Source organism: Strix aluco, chromosome 1 (assembly GCF_031877795.1).
Source record: "Strix aluco isolate bStrAlu1 chromosome 1, bStrAlu1.hap1, whole genome shotgun sequence".
Classification (NCBI taxonomy): Eukaryota; Metazoa; Chordata; class Aves; order Strigiformes; family Strigidae; genus Strix; species Strix aluco.
Genome location: NC_133931.1, coordinates 9742506 through 9760651, shown reverse-complemented (window position 1 = coordinate 9760651; position 18146 = coordinate 9742506). Strand labels below are relative to the sequence as shown.

General features: G+C 37.4%; 1 protein-coding gene across 2 annotated transcripts in view; it reads right to left on the bottom strand.

Moving 5' to 3' along the window:
• ADCY8 (adenylate cyclase 8) overlaps positions 1-18146 on the bottom strand; it is a 139042-nt gene that overhangs the window by 103843 nt on the left and 17053 nt on the right. For both annotated transcript variants that reach the window (XM_074840604.1, XM_074840700.1), the window contains exon 2: positions 4944-5093. In XM_074840604.1, the coding sequence (XP_074696705.1) occupies positions 4944-5093 (150 nt within the window). The remainder of the gene's footprint in view (positions 1-4943; positions 5094-18146) is intronic.

Below are 18146 nucleotides of genomic sequence, written 5' to 3'. Positions count from 1 at the left end.
AGTAGCTAATTAAGAAAGTAAGTTATACTTTCTATTTTCATTGCCCAGATATGATGAAAGCAGAATTACCTGCTGTGTCCTTACAATAAAATCAAGGCAAAAGGGAAGACAGTGTTTTTGAAGTGGTTATTATCAAAGTACAGCACTGGGTGTCAACCTTTTTGAAACATATAGATATCAAATCAAAATATTGACCCAAAATTTCAAACAGATAGTGGAAAGTGATGATATTACTGGAATGAAATGGACTTAAAAAAACCCAACAAAAAACCCCCAACAAACTGAGAACCTCATGTTTGTTGTTTATTCATGATTACAGTGTGTTGAAAACAAAAGTGGACGACATTTTATAGCTATCATTCTTTGTTGGTTGATATAACTACATATCTTAAGCACAAGCAGCTACTACATTTCATTAAAAATAGTTTAATTATTTGATCATTAACTGGTAAACTAAGACTGTTTTTACAACACATTATTTTGTCTGTGTTCCCTTCTGTAGCTTGCTTCTCTGATATTTGTCTTTCTGTGGTACAGTTTTTCTGGTACTCATCAACAGTGGAGTCTTATTTAGCTAAGCCAAGCTCTGAAATGTTTTAGATCTTCACCAAAATTCTAATTTTGTAATGAAAATTGGGAAACACAGATGTTCCCTCAGTTTCACAGAATGCTGGGATTTCCAAATGGTGTCACACAGATAATACCGTACAGTTAAGTGCATAAACATCATTAGCAATGACTGCTGGAGTAATTCTCCTTTGTATCTGCAGTACTGTTCACTTTGTTAATAGAGTAATTAGAGTTAGAAAATGCATTGTAATTGAAAATGTTAATATGTACTTGTTAACAACCCCAGGTGCTTAAAGATAAAATAAAATAAAAAAAAAATCAGATCCTCAATGAATTAGTCAGTTTTGAAGATATGACTGAAACTCTTAACTTTCTGAAATAATTCTGAAAATTTTACTCAAAAGTCTTGTTGAGAGTACATGCTGATGGGGGAGGAAGAATGAAAAAAGATGCAGGAGCTTAATTGTATAGAGTTTGTGAAACATGGAAACTGGAAATTAAGTCACTTAAAAGCTTTAAAAACTTTGGCCAGGCTCCTTAAAGTCTTTTCCATCATACAAGTGCAGTTTGCCCTCTTCCTTCCTGTTGCAGTAAGTGAATGAATTGCAATTAGTGTAAAAGCTGAACTTGCACCTGAGAGTATTTTCTGTGGACAATGAACCAATGGTGCTAATTCAGATTTACAGAGATCATACATGGCACACAGACATTTCTACAGAGCAAAATGGCTTTCACTGTCAAACTGGAAAACCTCACAGCCGTACTGAAATAGCGCAAGGAGTCCTTAAACCCTGAAAACCACACAACAGGAAGAGTCTGCTGGAAAATAACAACATCTGGAAAACAAACTATCACATCTAACTGTCCAAATTTCAGCTCACAGTGGCACAAACAACAAAAAAGATTTTTTCTCCCCTAGTGGGATTTTGATTGTTTCACCTTCTATTTCCATCACACTCTACAAAAAAGTATGATGGTAAATGAATGAATAAAACTGCTTTCACAGAAAAAATTTCAGCTTATCTATATGAAATTCATCAGGAAGTACATAACCATATCTTGCTTTTCATCACAAGAGAGAAGCTGATATGGTAGAAACTTTATATTCATATTTCAGAAAATCTGCAAATACTCATTAGGGGATTTTTGAAAATCTCTGAAATGCAAACAGATCCTTACTTATAAGTATTATTGCTATCTTGTACAACTCCACATGTCTGATAGTACCTCTTGCTTGTCTCCAAAACGTAGATTATAAAATATTTGGCTCACAACTGGACAACTTTCCATGGCTGGCTCTTTTAGGCAACACTGAATAATGATAGCAATAGCATTTGTAGTTGTTAGAATGATGGATGATTAGAGATGACAAATCTAAGGGATATTGAGAAATTGGAAAGGTCATTTTGAGAGTGCAGAAACTTGATTTTTTAGTTTTAACAGTGCACAGTAATGAACAGAAGTGTATCTGAAGCATTTATATAACCTTTATAAAAAATTGAAGTCTTATTCTGCAATTACTTATGGAAGAACATGCCATTCCTTGTTTAATTTTGTAACTCATGTTGGTTTTTCTTACTTTAATTTTACTGGTCTTCAGATTTAAACAAAGTAAGGACAAAACCAGACCCTATGGGACCTATCTGGCAAGCTGTCATATTTCATATGACGTGTCATACCTATGACTTGTCAATCAATATAATTATCTATTTTAATTATTTATTATTTTTAGTTCAAGAAGTGGAAGCTTTGAGGAGTGGAAACAAACCTTGAGAGATTTCAATTATGTCACCCATTACTATAAAAAGTAACAGTACCACCACTGAAAGCCACAAAAAACATGACCCTGCTGTAAGAAACCTTAAGTTTAGTCAGTTTATGAGAAGTGAAACAAATCAAAGTGGAATAGAATTTGGAATTCCTGAAATTAATATCTGGGAGAATTACACTAATAACTGCTCTTCTACTTTCTCTGCACATTTTTAGTGCCTCATCCATATTGCTAGAATTTTTCAGAAGCCATATCACAACTATTGGCCTATATCTACTTTTTCCTTCTTTCCCCCCCCCTTCATTTATCAGAACTATTTTCTAGAGAGTCATAGAAAGAATTTATTAACCCTCACCAGGATCTAATCTTACTTTTTAAAATGTGATATGCATTAACAGGTAATATGATTTTTACATTCATGTCAACTACGTATTCCCTGCATCATGAAATATATGTCTTCAAGATAGAAAAATGTTAACAGTCACCAAATTACTGCCTGTGGATACTGATCAAGTGAACATGAACAAGCTGATCAAGAAAAGCAGTCACCTAAAATGTGACATTGCCAGTCTTCTTAAAGAAGATATCTTTAGAAATTGCTTAAATGAGCCACTGCTTCAGAAGCAAAGGGAAAGAATAGAAGACTGAGGGAAACAGGCTCTTCATTCCTCAAGACATTCCAGTATTGGAATATTTTGTCATTGTTGATGTCCCAAATACAAATGAAAAGCTGAAAAGTATGTTACATATATTATATATATATATTTATAAATGTGCATAATAGCACAGTTTCAAAGTTCCAACAACATTAATTAGAAATATTTCAAAATGCTTTGTTCCTAAATTTTAGGGTAGTTTATCATTAAATTGAGTTTTAGAAGAGATCTTTCATTTGGTGTCCTGATGTTTGTATTTTTCTCTTGTGGGCATTTTCCTTGGCCTGAATATAATTTTCCTTATGCATTTCCAGTCATAAGGTGCCTATGACAGACTACTTTGGTTATAGGTGAGTCTCAGCTGCAATGAGGTAACTCTCCAGGAAGTTCTGCCTTTAGGCGACAGCACAGCCCTGAAACCTTGCAAGGCACTGGGCCAAGACAAAATGTACAGTTCAACATTGACTGATTAAAACCAAATATTTCAGATCCAACCCCTACTTCCCCTCTCACAAAAAAAAAAAAATCTGTTTTTTTTTCAACCCACCTAAATGGAAAAAATCTGTCTTCATTTTCCTAATAAGAAATAAAAAATGAATTTCTCAAAAAAACATTTGTCTCAGTAAAATTTCATTTTCCATGAGAGAATAAAGTAATTCTAATGGAAAATCCTCAGAATCATCTGGAACAAGGGAATCTTTTTTTCATGTTTTATAAAGATTTTTACAATGAACTCTACAAAACAATGATCAAAGTAAAGCTTACAAAATATTAGTTTGTAAAAGATTAGACAAGAAGGAAAATGAAAAAAAGATAACTCACAAAAACCCAAAAGCCATAAAAATGTGATCCTACAGTTAAAATGAGAACAGAGCATCCTAGATAGCATCCCTCAAAACCTCTTCAGTCAGCAATGGCTGGAGAGATGTTCTGGCATAGATAACTTGCATTACTCAGCACAGTCATGCATTCATACTGAGTCATTAGTCAGTAAAGTCTAGAATATGACATCTTCCTAGATCTCTGTATAAAAGCATGGCTTTAAGAAGTAAATTAAATAAGATTGAGAAGGAATATATGTATCTACACAACAAGTCAAAATGAATGGCTAAATTCATATGAGAATGAAATAACAGTGTAACACACACACACACACATATATATATATATATGTCCAGGTTGTATTTTGATCTTAATGTAAGTTCTTAAACAGCAGGTGAACCTTTTGATATTTCAGTGGGAATGCAAAATATGTATATCATGCTACATCTCATTTCTGTTTCCTTGGTACAAAGTAATAAGCAGCAATTTTTTTTTTTTTTTATTCAATGCCTCTTATTCTGGATTGGAAAAGATGATGTATCTAAGAGCATCCATACCTGCTCGGATCAAAAGTTCACCTAACCCAGTATGTTATTGCTCACAGTGGCCAAAAGGAGATTTTTAGAGAAGAGTTTAAGAACAGAGAAAGCATATAGTGATATTTCCCTGCAGTGGTCTCCCAGCTCCAAAAATTCATCTGTGAACCAGAGATGATTTATTTTATCTGCCTAGATAGAGTTCACTTCCATGACCTTGCTTAGTTTTCACTTGAGTGATACAAGTTTTAGTATCCACAACACTCTGAAACATGAAGCTTCCCAGTTTAACCCCTTTTGTGTAAAGAACCATTTTTAAACACCTTCCAGTTGTTGTTTCATTTGATGGTCTCTTCTTCTTGTATGGGAAAGGACAATGAACAGCCATTGTCTATTCATCCTCTTTCCCAGAGAAAATCTTGAAGAGATCATATCAGATCGATACACACCAACAAAATAACACCATGAAACTCCCTTAACCTGAACAAATCAGGTGATACCACATTGGAGTCAGCAAGGCTACAAAAGCCTGTTCCTGTCCAATTATCAATTCCAGTTAATATAAAAATAAGATTGTTTCTCCAATACCTGTCGCTGATTTTCTGTCTCTAGTCTCAGTCTGGCTTCTACACATCTTCTGGTCTCCAGGAAGGCTTGACGTTGTGCTCTGTCTGATAGGTAGCTAATGAAGATTCCTGCAGTGTTCATACACATAAATAACACTGCCTGAGCCGCTATCTGCAACGAACAACAAATAGGATTTGATCAAACAGGAGAAGCAAAAATATCTGTTCAAAAAGAGAAAAGGAGAGAGAGATAAATAGTGCTCTGTAGTCATGTAGGCTGTAAAAATAAAGGTTTGGAAAGTTTGCATAAAGAATCTCTTGGATCTTAATTAGAGGCATCAAACGTGTAAAATTCTCTCTGCCTTGAGGAAGAAATATGCAGTATTTGGGGGCATTAAACTCTAGTTGAACCACAAATGATGTTTCCAAGAACTGACTCACAGGGCTTTAGTCAGGAATGATTACAAACATAATTAACAAATTGTTTTTGCACTGCCTCTTCTGTAAAACAACTTTGTGATTTGTTCCATGGCTTAGTTTGAGAAGAAAGCCATATTAAGGAAAACAACGAGTGTCAGTTATTTAAGAATTAATACCAGCGATAACAGTTATTCTGTTATTATTGAACAAATTAAATAAATTCATTTTCAGCTGCTGCCAAAGCACAAGCTTGCACAATCTGAATCCTGAACCATTCAACAGGGGAAGCTGAAAGGATAACCAAATCTTTGCATAGCCTGTGCTTGTGTACACAGACCTTTTCTTCACTGAGCCCTACGTAAGAGCTGCACTCTTTCTCCTTGTAGAAGGTGCGTCACAGCTTTTTCTTTGCAATATGAACTTAAAAGAGCCAAATGGGAGTGGATCCTTGGACAGTGTACATTTCAGTGGTGTATTTGTCTTTCATTGATACCTCTTTGTGCTCTGTATATTTGAAAGACAGGACACATCAACACCATTGAACTGAGGATTGTTTGGGGAACTGAATAAGAAACTTGTAATATTGCATACACTAGAGACAGAACAGAGACCTGCAGTTTCAGCAGCTTTATCCAATACCTCTACCCTGTTATAGGTTGCAAATTCATGTGAACTCCTCAGTTTCCACTTCCTCCTGCCTTTTTTTTGACTTGTGAGAGGGTCAAGAGTGAAAAATATGTCCAGAAATCATTAATATTCCTCAAATGCAGCATGTAGAGCCAAACCGCTCTATCTGCTACCTTAGATAAAGAAGTCATTGGGGCACAGCAAACCAGCTGAAAGTCTGCAAACTTGCAGGTCCCCATCTTCCTGCCAAGGTCCAGTCACAGCCGCTGTGCTGATGAGGTCCCCCTGAGTGCACCCTGACTTATGGGATCACCTCTCTTTCCCAGTGGCAGACTAGCCATGGAGCGGGATGGTCTACGTTACCCTGCGGCCACATCACCCGCCTGGCAAAACCACCCAGACTCTGACAGCTATGGACTGTAATGCTATGGGTGATACCTACAGGATCATAACATCAGAATAGTCATGTCAGGACAGATCAAGTGTTCATCATTCAGGATCCTGTCTCTAATAGAATACAGCAGAGAGTGCCCAGGTAGGAGTACAAGGATAACAGAGTGGCTACGAGTACATAAATAAAATGAACATTCAGTGATGTTTTGTCAAAATAGTCTTGAACACTCCACCAATATGTTGTTACAGAACATTGTGGGTTAGGGGTTGCATTTTTGTAGTATTATCTGATAATCAGTCCCCCTAAAATCAAAGTGTTGCTTGTCCTTATGAAAGAGAGAAAACATTTAGCAAAACTCCCTAATCTCATTGTAACGCTGTGCCTCAGATCTGTAGGTCTCGCTCCTCAAAGTCATGAAAGCGAGATCTGATATCAAACCAAATGCATCCGGCAGAAACTTCAGCTTTATATATTCCCGTATTTCTGAATCTGGAGTATTGTTCTACAATAGTACAGGGAATTCATTTACAATTTATATGCCATGATTAAATAAGGATGCATATCCTGGCTCCAGATGAAGTTTTGTTTAACCTTTGCCAGTAACAGACGTCTAGGCAAAGCTTGTGAGAAATAGGGCATGGTTAGCAAGATCCTTGCATCTTCCTGGCTTCCAGGATCCTGTGGTTTACAGCACCTCTGATCTGGAGATAGCATACTCTATCTGTCTGCTTAACTGTTTCTGATACTTTCTGAAGTTAATTGTGCCTTTGGTCCCTATGTCTTTCAATGTCAAAGATTTCTACAATTTAATTAGGCACTTTGTGATAAAAATGCTTCCTTTTGTTTGCTTTAATTCACAGCCTTATCACTTCTTCGAGTGCTGCATCGTGGTTATAATATGAGAAACAGTGACTAATCATTCTCCATTCATCTTCCTCTCACCATTCTTGATTTTACAGGCTTACAGAATTACCCCTTACTTTTATTTTTTTAAAGGGAGGAATCTGACACTATTTAGTCTCACTGCATTTGTCACTATTCCACCTCTGTGCTTACTGCTTGTTCCCTGTTATTTACCTTACCCTGTTTTACTGGAGACAGGTTGCCTTGGACCAGCCACCTTCCTCCAGATGCTTTCTGCCTTTGCTCCAAGATAAAACAGAATGTAGTAATTCAGCCCATGAGATAAGTCCTTTGTGGTGGAGGCTACTAAAAGGCGTATGATGAGCTGACATGAGATAAGACCAGTTCAAAATTACATTGTTCAGCAGGACAACTGAAATCAGCTGTGGGTGGCTGGAGGAGTCAACGTTTCATACCTTTTTGACTGACTTGAAGATAATCAGTGCTCACACACTAGGAAAGCTAGACTATCTGGTGAAAAAAAGAAAAGCCTTTCACAACATTTACAATGTGCATTTCAAAAATGAAAGCACTGGCAGGGTGCTCTCGTTTCCTTGCAAATTCAATTGCAAGTTCCTCATGAGCCCGGTTCAGTCACCCATCTCTGCTAATTCTCAGGACTAGTGCCACTCACTTCAGCAGATCTCCTTAGAGAAAATGCAGTAGAATTTGGCCTTCAATTAGATTTCATGAGCACATAATTTGATTTGGACAAAGGGAATTATGGAAAACATGTTACAGGTAAAACAACAGCTTACTCAGAGGAAAAAGCTGCTTTTCTTACATATAATAGTCTGATTGAAACCAATCTAAGGAGTAAAGCACTATGCTTTGCAAGGATACTAATCTGTTGCTCTTGTTAATAAAAGAATAAAAAAGATACATAAGACTTGAGTCTCTCATTGCCACTCTTTTTTCCTACAGCTTACTGTGGCCAATTCCAGAAGTCTTGCAGGATTTTCTACTGCCTATCAGGGCTACAAGCCAGGGCAGAGTCTGACTTTATAAGACATACACAATTCCATATCTTTTTGACTGACCTAAAGATAACCAACGCTCACACAGCAGGAAAGCTGAGGTATAATGTGAGAAAAAGAACACTTATAAGCTCTTTAGTCTATTTGTACCTTGCACAGCACTCAAATAAACTACTGTAGCAGAGACAGCAAGTGATCTTAAAAAGCTGTGAGTGATACTTTTTTGATGTTAAATAGAGCTCTGGGGAGGTCTGCTTCTTGAATATTTAAAAAATATAAACAAGAAGGTACCCATCCCCATGTTGCTTGAGAATATCTGTGTAACAAGATCAGCACTGTCCCTGCTGAAATTGAAGTTGCACATAATCACATGATAGGATGAACAGAGCTAAAGAAAGTTACTTGACAAGATCATGCAGGTAGTTGGAAGCAGAAGTTAAAAGTTTTACTCCAAAACTCTTCTTCCCATATTTCTCATGGGAGGTGATTAAGAGTTTAGTTCACAGAGAAATCTCTTGTCAAATAAATTTACATTTATAAAGTGTCCTTCATACAGGAACCTCAGAGCCCTTTGCAAAATTAATACAAAAACTAGCCAAAAACAAAGGCAATGAAAGGAGAGGATGCAGGTCAGACAAGAAAGCTAAGTTTAAATTTGACAGTACACATTGATTCAAATAATTTCATTTTCATCTGTCACTCATTATATAAAAAGGACATTGCCAAGACAGCTGAAACCAAGATAATATTCTGAGTGGATTTGGGAACCACCAGATCTCAGACAAAGAAACAATTAAAAGTCACTGGACACAGCTGGTCAGGAAGGAGTATCAATTAAAGTAGGTATAGTGCAGTAATGTAAGAGGACAGGAAAAGGAAAAATCATTGAAAGGATGGTAAAGTAGCTCATAAGTCTGTTTTGAAGTAGTAGGTGAATCAGCCACAATTGAATTGAATGTAGTTCAGGAAGTCAGAAGGGTACAGGTGAGCCAAGAGCTGGGTTAAGCATAACAACAATTTGTAGACATTTCTGCTGTTAGGAGCACCTAATTGAGTTTGCCTTGATTTGGAGTTTCCACAGAATCTTGTGATTTTATGAGCAACTGGGAGTGAGTTAAAAAAAGGGTTTAAAAATGACAGAAGTTTTGAAACTTCAAAAATCACAACTGAAGTGTGTTTTAATTTTGCCATGAATTTCCTCTTTAAAAAGGTGCAATTGTCCATGAGGGAATATAAAGCTATAAAACCAGTGCTTTCTAAGTCTTGCCATTGAGAGATATTTATGGAGTGTATAGTGATTGACTGAGTTCAGCACTTCCAAAGAGCCCATAACCTGAGGGAAACTTAGGAGCATTCAACAGACTCAACAGATTGGAAATATGTTGATTGATAGCTAGCTCTAAAAGATGATAATTGCCACAGACAATCTTCATCATGAATAGTTGAACCAACGGTAGCATACATTTACATGGAAAACACAGTGGAAGTGAAGCTGAAAAAGTTTAGAAACAATTCTGAAATCCAGAAGGACACTGAACTTGTGTGTTACTACCTCAAGTGCAGAAAGAAATCCTAGTGTGCTCTGCAGAAATAAACTTATTATTAATCTCTTCAGCAGGTAATTTTGTTCTGCTGCATAGAAACAGAGCAGTCCTGGGGCTGATCTCACTAAAACACATCTGAAAAGTAAAGAAATGTTTTCGCTGTAATCTCCAGTTGGATATTCTCAAGGCAGATCAGTCCTAAAGAGCAGAAATTTCATTAATTTCCTATGGGAAATTATTTAATTCTTTTCCTATTTTGTTTTATAATTTTTGGATTGGCTTCAACAACGGATTAGAGTAGTTTTTTTCTGTTTTGGGAAAACTGGGAAAGTAAAGCTGTTGTGCTTCTTTAAGAGTGTTTTCAGCATGTGCCACATAAAGAACTGGTTGCTATGGTAATTATTATTGGTTAATTAGATTTGGAGAAGCATTTTGATTCATCATTAGTTGTTTAACTAAAAATAGCAGCTTGTCACAAGGTTGTTTTTTGTAACTAAAATGTCACAGAAACCCCATTGCCCTCTCTCTCTTCTCCATCACCCTCTTGTTTAGGTTACTTCGAGGGAAAACAGCTTATGCTCTTATAAGAACTGGTCACCAGGAATGAACTGAGGGTTGCATGATGAGTGTGGGATTTGAGATGAAAATGTTCTACTTTGTATAGAACGGGAACATCTGGCAGCACAGACTCTGCCACTCTCTCCCTGCTGGGCTGCAGCAAGCCTCTGTCTCCAGCTGAGACCATGATTTTATGAATCAAAGCTACTGGCAGCAAAACTAGTAAGTACCTGTATCTCTGTACTGCCTCTTGCCCACCTTGATCCCTCAGCACAGCTTCCCCTTTGTCGTGCCAGATCAATTATTTGTGGGACCATACTGTGCATTATATCAGGGAACCTGGCCAACTTAAAAAACAAACATTTGGCGTTGGCAGTGATTTTCCAATCTAGAGCAGTCGTCTGATTGAGTTCACAGCACAGCCTCCACAGGGAGAGGAAGCACGTGACCATTCATAGCTGGCAATGCTGCCAACTCATTAAACTGAAATCATTACTGCCTTATTGTTAAATCACCTTGTACGGAGCTTTTTTGTTCCCCAGGTTCACTCCTTCTGACTTCTCCTGGGCCTAACTGCTAAATGCCAATGGCCATGATAGAGGTTTTTTTTGTTTGTTTGTTTGAGGGTGCTTCTTCATCAACATTTATTGGAATCCAACCTGTCCCACAAAGGTGCCCAAAATGTTGCCATGACTTTCCAGAAAGCTCATCTGTCCCTGGTCTTCTATATTGTCCAATGTATAAATACAACAGCTGTTTATCTCCTACTCAGAGCTGGAGTGAGTGCTAAATCTTTTATCTGATCTACACATGCATAGTTTACTGAAAAACAGGAACATACCATACAGTTGAGAAGACAGGGATGTAGAAAGGTATATAAAGTATATTGTTTATTCCCGGTAAATTTAGTCAAGCACAGATGAGGATGATTAAGATCAGTGCTTTGCCACAGGCACCCCTGATTTGCTAAATGTGAAAGGAGCCGTTTGTATCAGTGTCACCTCCCGATTTTGTGTTTAGAACCGAGTTTTGTGGTTCAGCTGTGCACAGCTCCCATGCAAACGTCGACCGATTCTTCAAAAACTCAGATCTTATTTATGCCTCTAGGAAAGCTGAGATCTTTTAAGAAGCTTGGTCTTGTTGCTTCTATATAAGGCATTAGAGGACTTCTCTATGGATTTAGGGGACACAGTCTGGCCTTTAATGTGCATGAAGTCTGTAGCCTGCAAGGCAGGTTGCCCTACCAAAACACATGTTGTACCCCAAGGAATTATTAGATTAGCCTCAATGAGAGTAACTCGTCTCAGACATGGTTTTCTCCATCCTATTGCAGAATATCCTAATATGCCTATTGCTCCTGCCCTGCTGGTGATTTAGAAAACAAAGACCATTTTCCATCTGAACGATGGCACATTTGCATAAAATCAATTGTTCTAGTTCAAGACAGAATTCAGAAATATGTATCTTTAATATTCAGAACAAGAGTTTAATTTGCTCTCAGAAAAATAGCTTTTTCTTTCCTGTTCTTCCTCTCATTGAATCCATTAGAAATGCAGAAAATTGAATGTCTGATTAAGTTGTTCATAGGTAGCTCAAACCATATAAACCGGTAAGTCAGCTATCAACTTCGGCAAGACTTTTGCAACATGGTATGGTACAAGAGATCTTTCAGGAAAATCATATCATCATATCATATCATATCATTTCAGACACATAATGGCTGACATAACTTGAGTGATGCATGTAGGCAGTCAAGCAAATGCAGAATCCTGCTAGGGCCATTGAGCAGCCCCAAATGGGAAATAATTTTCAGCACATATCCTCTAACTACCCTTGAGTTTGTCTAAAATTTGGGATTCAGTATAATCTTAACTAAAAAAATAAAAAAATATTCTGGGACTTTGGATAACATTTTTTTGGTGCTCTTTATAGATGTTAAAGTGACTAGATATGTCTGGGACATATCTATGACAGGGTCATAGCCTGTGCATATAGGCGAATGGATGGAGATGGGTAAATGATCTGCAATTTTTAGTAAGCATTTCCCACAGCTGCAGGTTACTCTGCTGAAGTCTCTGACCCCCATGTAGGAACTGATCCTGAACTACACACCAAAACCTGGTGATCATGTCTCCTGTGCACTGAGCAGCACAGCACTCTTTTGTCATAATTTTGCACACAGGATGCTATTACAGATACCTGAAATGTTCCTATTTAGAAAGAACAATCTTATCCTTTGACATGAATAACCCTCTCTATTCAGTGTTTTCTGTGTGCTGCTTAGGTACCTTCTCCCTCTACTCTAAGACAGCTGCATTGCAGGGTAATTACAAGGAGGAATCTAAAGCCAAACCTTCCAGATGTCATCATTTTATTGTACAAAAACATCACCTCATTTGGTGTGTTTAAGTAAACATAAAAGGCTCAGACAGAAATCTGTTTTCTTCTCCAAATACACGTAACCTTGAAACCATAATACATATACTACAGAATTACTTTACATTACCTATGCTGTCTAACCAGGAGTAGACCCTGTAACAACCCACAAAAAAACAGCAAAAAGCAAGGCACTGCACAAATGCCTGCATAGCAGAAAACACACTGGAAGCAGTCCATGGCAGTCAGGGTAGGTTAGGAAACCATTAAAGAGAAGGTGTTCCCTGCTCACTGCTCAGAATGGAGTGTAAAGCAGCTGTGGAGTTTCCCTTTCTGCACTTCATGTTTCAGATTCATGAAGCTCAGTCTGATATTAAAATTTTCCCTACACTTTTTCTACGCGGAAGTTGATCTCCCTTACAAGCTGCACATTTACTGTTCAAAACAGATACCAAATAATTATATTCAATAGAAGCCACATTCCATTTAAAGACACTAGAGAAATAAATTACTACTAATAAAAGTTAGACCATCTAAACAAAGATTTATAAGAAATTAATCTAAAATGGGGAAGCACACTCACAGCATCCTAGATATTAAGACTAAAAATAATTCCTGGTTTTTTTTGAAGCAACCCTTACAAAACGCTAATTTTTCCCCTCGCATTACATACATGCATAACTGAATTGTAAAAAACTGTCTCCCAATTCAGATGTACCAGTATTTGGGGACCAGGCATTAGACAACTTCAGTGACAAAAAATTCCATCTGAAATGCAGTCTGGAAACGTCTGGAAATGTCTGAGAGCGTTCCTGAGTTTTAGGGTGAGGCTAGACACCCTAAAACTAGAACCTCTAAAGTGAAAGTAACTTTTGGAAATTTTCCTTAAATTATCTCAGTAGTTCTGCATAAATCAATACAAGATAGCCAAGGTAGAAGAACTCCTGGTACTTCCCTTAATAGATTATACAACTGATGAGAGGTAATGGTAAAAAAAACCAAACTCATCAGAGCTGCTTTGCAGCATTGGAAAGAGTTTAACTACATTTTAAGGAAAACAGAATTAAGTAGTCTGCATTTCTGCTAAATGAGTTTGGGGTGGTGTTCTGCACAGCTGTTTTTATTGCTCTAGATAATGGCTCTTATCTGAAGTAGGATGTCAAAACTGAGTGAGCAATGATTATGTTTGTAAGGCTGACAACTGTTCATCTTTTTTGACACACTGCATTGCTGTTTTCATCTGATCAAAGGTATGCATGTCCCAGCAATTACCTGCAGTATGTACTCCATGCTGCTTCCCAATGGAACTGGCAATCGTCAGGATTTGTGTACAGGTGACCCTGCTTCGGTGCATTCTGCAGAGTTATAACAACAGAGCGCACAAGAGAAGATTTCATTTTTCTTTGCAGCTGTGTTAGGCCCGGTCATGGGTGTTTTCCTATGAATTACAAAGCTATGGCCATAGGTGGAAGAAAGAAGCAAGACCTGGCAAATAATTTCTCTCCTTTGGTATTGTAATGGAAAAAGAAAATAATAGCAAAATGTAATGATCTTAAATTACTCTTGGACTCTCTATCAAGAAATAAACACAGCGTTATGAAAGCCAATCCAGTCTGGGTGAGAGTGAGACTAATACCTATTAAAAAGTAAATTGGTTTAACTGAAACAGTACTGAAAATACAGGTAATGAAAAATAGATGAGGGATATCATAGTGTTGAGTGTCCTTTTCCAAACAAACCTTGTCCTTCAAAGACTGCTTCTACTCTGATGGGAAGCTCTACTGATCAGCTGTTTCCGTTAATCAGTTACACTTGCTGGCAAACAAACCACCCCCCACAGCTGTTCTTTTTTTAAATTATTAACCCCAAAAAAGTCAAAACCGTGATGGAAACAAAGGCTCTTTACACTTTATTATCAGCATTTTTAACTAAAGGCCAACAGCAAGACTAAATTTGTCCCACAGTTGCACCTGTAAGTCTGCCATTTTGCCCAAGTGTCATTAGAGATGGAGTTTTCCCATTGAACCTACAACTGATTGATGTGTGAGATGACAGGATTAGACTTATAGTTCCCAGATCAGGCTATAGATTTGCTAGCCCAGAAATAATAAGGTAAATATCTCCTCTCTCCAATTTTCCTATTATGGTTGTTCCGCTTTCATTTTAAATTATTTTTCGAAAAATGACCTGAAAACCTCAATGAAAGCAATTTGATATTCCCTGTGTTTATTTTTTACCTCGGTATCTCCTTTTGTTGTTGACTGTGATGATCTCCAGAAAACCAAGAAAAGGCAGAACTCAGTAATGCTATTTTTAGAGTACTTTCCTAGCAAAACATTTAAAAAAAAATCAACAAAACCCAAGAACACCTACTTTCTCAGCTATCACTGATGTTAACATTAGGCTGTAAACATCACAGATCACAGCACCTGAGGCCTGCCTTTGTTTTGGAGAAATCTTGGGTAGCATAAAGATAGTGGACTGTAGTCTGACTTCAGTGTATGCAGAATTTCAGGCATCCTTAACCACACTGGGAACCGCTGCTGATATAACCTTGGGAGACCATGGAAAATTGAGAGCTTGTGAAGATATGGATGAACCTGCAAGGAAAACTTCATAATGGTTGGGATGGGGTGATAGGGACCAGGAGCCTTTGTCCTCCAGAGCTGAACTGTACACAGCTTAGGCACAGAGGAAGACATGAATATCTCAATGATAAATGGGAATTTTATTGATAACTCTCTAATGTTACCCAATATTCTACTTAAGTCTGTTTTATCTCAAATTTTTTAACTCTCAATTAGAAACTATCTTGGAGAGAAAATAAGGGACACAGGAGCAAATGGAAATGTACCAGACAAAAGCCATGAGAGGTTACAGCATTCCAGACCAGCTGGATTAAAACTTTATCTCAGAGAGTTAGGCGAGGACAAACATTTTCCTTTGTGAAACCTGTGGGTGTTGTTTTGCTATTAGTCATGGTGAATGCTTCAGTGTGGTGAGCTAGAAGAAGTCAGACTGACATCAAAAGTACAGAGAGTGCTGTGGGAAAAAGTTGATTCAATCCTTTGGCTGGCAGAATACGCCACAGACAAATAATGAAGGATTAGGTTTCTTCTGCCTCTTTGCTAGCAGAGAAGACATATAGTGCAGGATTCATTCTGCAGTGACACTGTTGTGACCTAGGACTAATTCCTTTGAAGACAGTGGCTTATTCTGGTATAAAACAAGGATGGGATTAACATCAGACCCTGATATTTACTGTGGGCCAAATTCTCCTTGCCTAACAATATAAGCCATGCCTTTGTTTTCAGTGCTTGTGTAAGCATGAGAAATAGAAACTGGACTGCTCATAGAATATTAAATAAATGATACAAGACAAAACAACTGCTGTTTCAGATGTTGAATAATGAATCCTGTCGATACCAGCGAGAGCTGCTGGAGACTATTAAAACTTGATGGACATAAACTCAAAAGAGAAGCCCCAGATGGTTTACATCAGGATAGCTGTGTATAAGTGCATACAGGGTTTGATCCAATGCACAGCCATGAATGCTCTCCATCTTTTTGCAGTTCAGGTTATTTGAAGGCACCTACTCAAGAGCAAGGTCAGTCTTAACCTGCTCACACAGAAGCTCATTGGCTTCAAAGAGAAATCTGCTTGGGCAAAGTAGTGTTTGGTCTTAGTGAGTATTTAGCTCATGTATCTACTATTTAGATCAATGTAGCAGCAGTCATGATACATAAACATTGTTCTTTTAGGAGCACTCAGCAGATGAGTGCTTGAGAAGAAATTACATGTGGCCTTGGACATGCTGGGATATGAATACCAAAGTTGACAATGTTGTGTTTCATGGCACAAAAACCATGACAGAATTTAAGTCAAGGATTATCTGACAACGTGGGTTTCTTACTGGAATTTCAGGCAGCGGAGAGAACATTACTTCTGAGCCTTAAAAAAGAAAACCAGAGACCACCAGATTTATAAACTGATCTTCCCAATTGGTTGATGTTTTTTGGAAGCCAGACAGAGCTAATAGTTAATTCTATGAAAGGGCTCAAGGAGAAAGGACACAGTTAATGACAGGATGAGACATTTTCTAGCGTTTAATGCTTGATCCAAAGCCTGTTCTGTTTGATGGAGATATGCCTTCTGGCTCTGATGGCTTTTTAAGTAGTTTCCTCCAACAATCTTGGTTTGTTAGCTATCAGAATACAAGTGAAATGAAGCATTTCAGATATCCTAGGGAATTGCTTATGTCTCCTTCTTGATAACAATTTGAATTTTTTTTTTCCCTAAAATGATGAAATCAGTTCTTAAAGTGTAATTTTTGCCATCCATTGCAGTGGCCAGATGCACCCTTTCCAAGGTATGTACAAATGCAAAAAAAATAGAATTTCTGTTCTTAAAGGAAAATAAGGCCCCAGCCAGGTCCCACTGTTTAAGTTCTTTTTTATTTGTTTAGATTGTGTGGTGCTGAAAGCAATTAAAGCCATGTCTATAGACAGCACTACAAACATACCAGCTGTCAATATTAAGATGACATCTGATGGCTGACACTGTACAGTAACCACGTGTGTAACATATTAAATTCTGGGTAAAAACAAGAACAAGCTCAAATGACTTCTTATGTTGTCCTCCTCATGAACATCCACATCCATTTGTTAAAGTCAGCTTGATTAATCATTAAGTGAGCATAAAGCTAACATATCCTTGAAATAAACACACAATGTACCTGTATCATAAATAACTTTTATCTCTCATTCTGGCCTTCTTTCTTGCCTTCTGACATGTTCCTATGTACGGTTTCCGCAAAGAGTTCACAAAAAAGAGAAAACCTCTAAGTCATGCCATTTTTTTTAAGGAGAAAAATATTAACAAGCAAAGTAGAACTAGTCAGACTAAATACCTCACAATATGATATTTTAAAAAAGAACAAATCTGGGGACAATGTCTGGAGACAGGCAAGACAAATCTGGAGAACGAAAAAGGTTTTATGAAGGGCTATTTTAAAAATTTCTTTCAAGAAAACAAAAAAGTAAATGTGTGTATGTGTGTGTGTGTGTGTCTTAAAATTTTCAGTTCTTGGCAGATTATATAAAAAAACCCAAACCTCACATTTTTTTTTCTCTTTCTCTAGTTAGTAGCAAAGAGGTGGAACTATTGCATTTTGGGGCAACTCAGCCTTTTAGGCATGTAATTGTCTTAGATTGGTACAACTCTGGTGGCACCCAGAAGGGAAAATGTGGCTACCTAGAGATATTTAAGATTTAGAAGACACCTATAGCATGTGGACAGCATATGGTAGCTCTTAGTTTCCAGTTTCCACTGAGTTCAACTGGAAACTGCAATAGAAGAGTCATTGCCATGCAGAGTTGTAAAATCTCTCCTCTGGGACATGAGGGCTCCTGCTGAGCTCTGTATT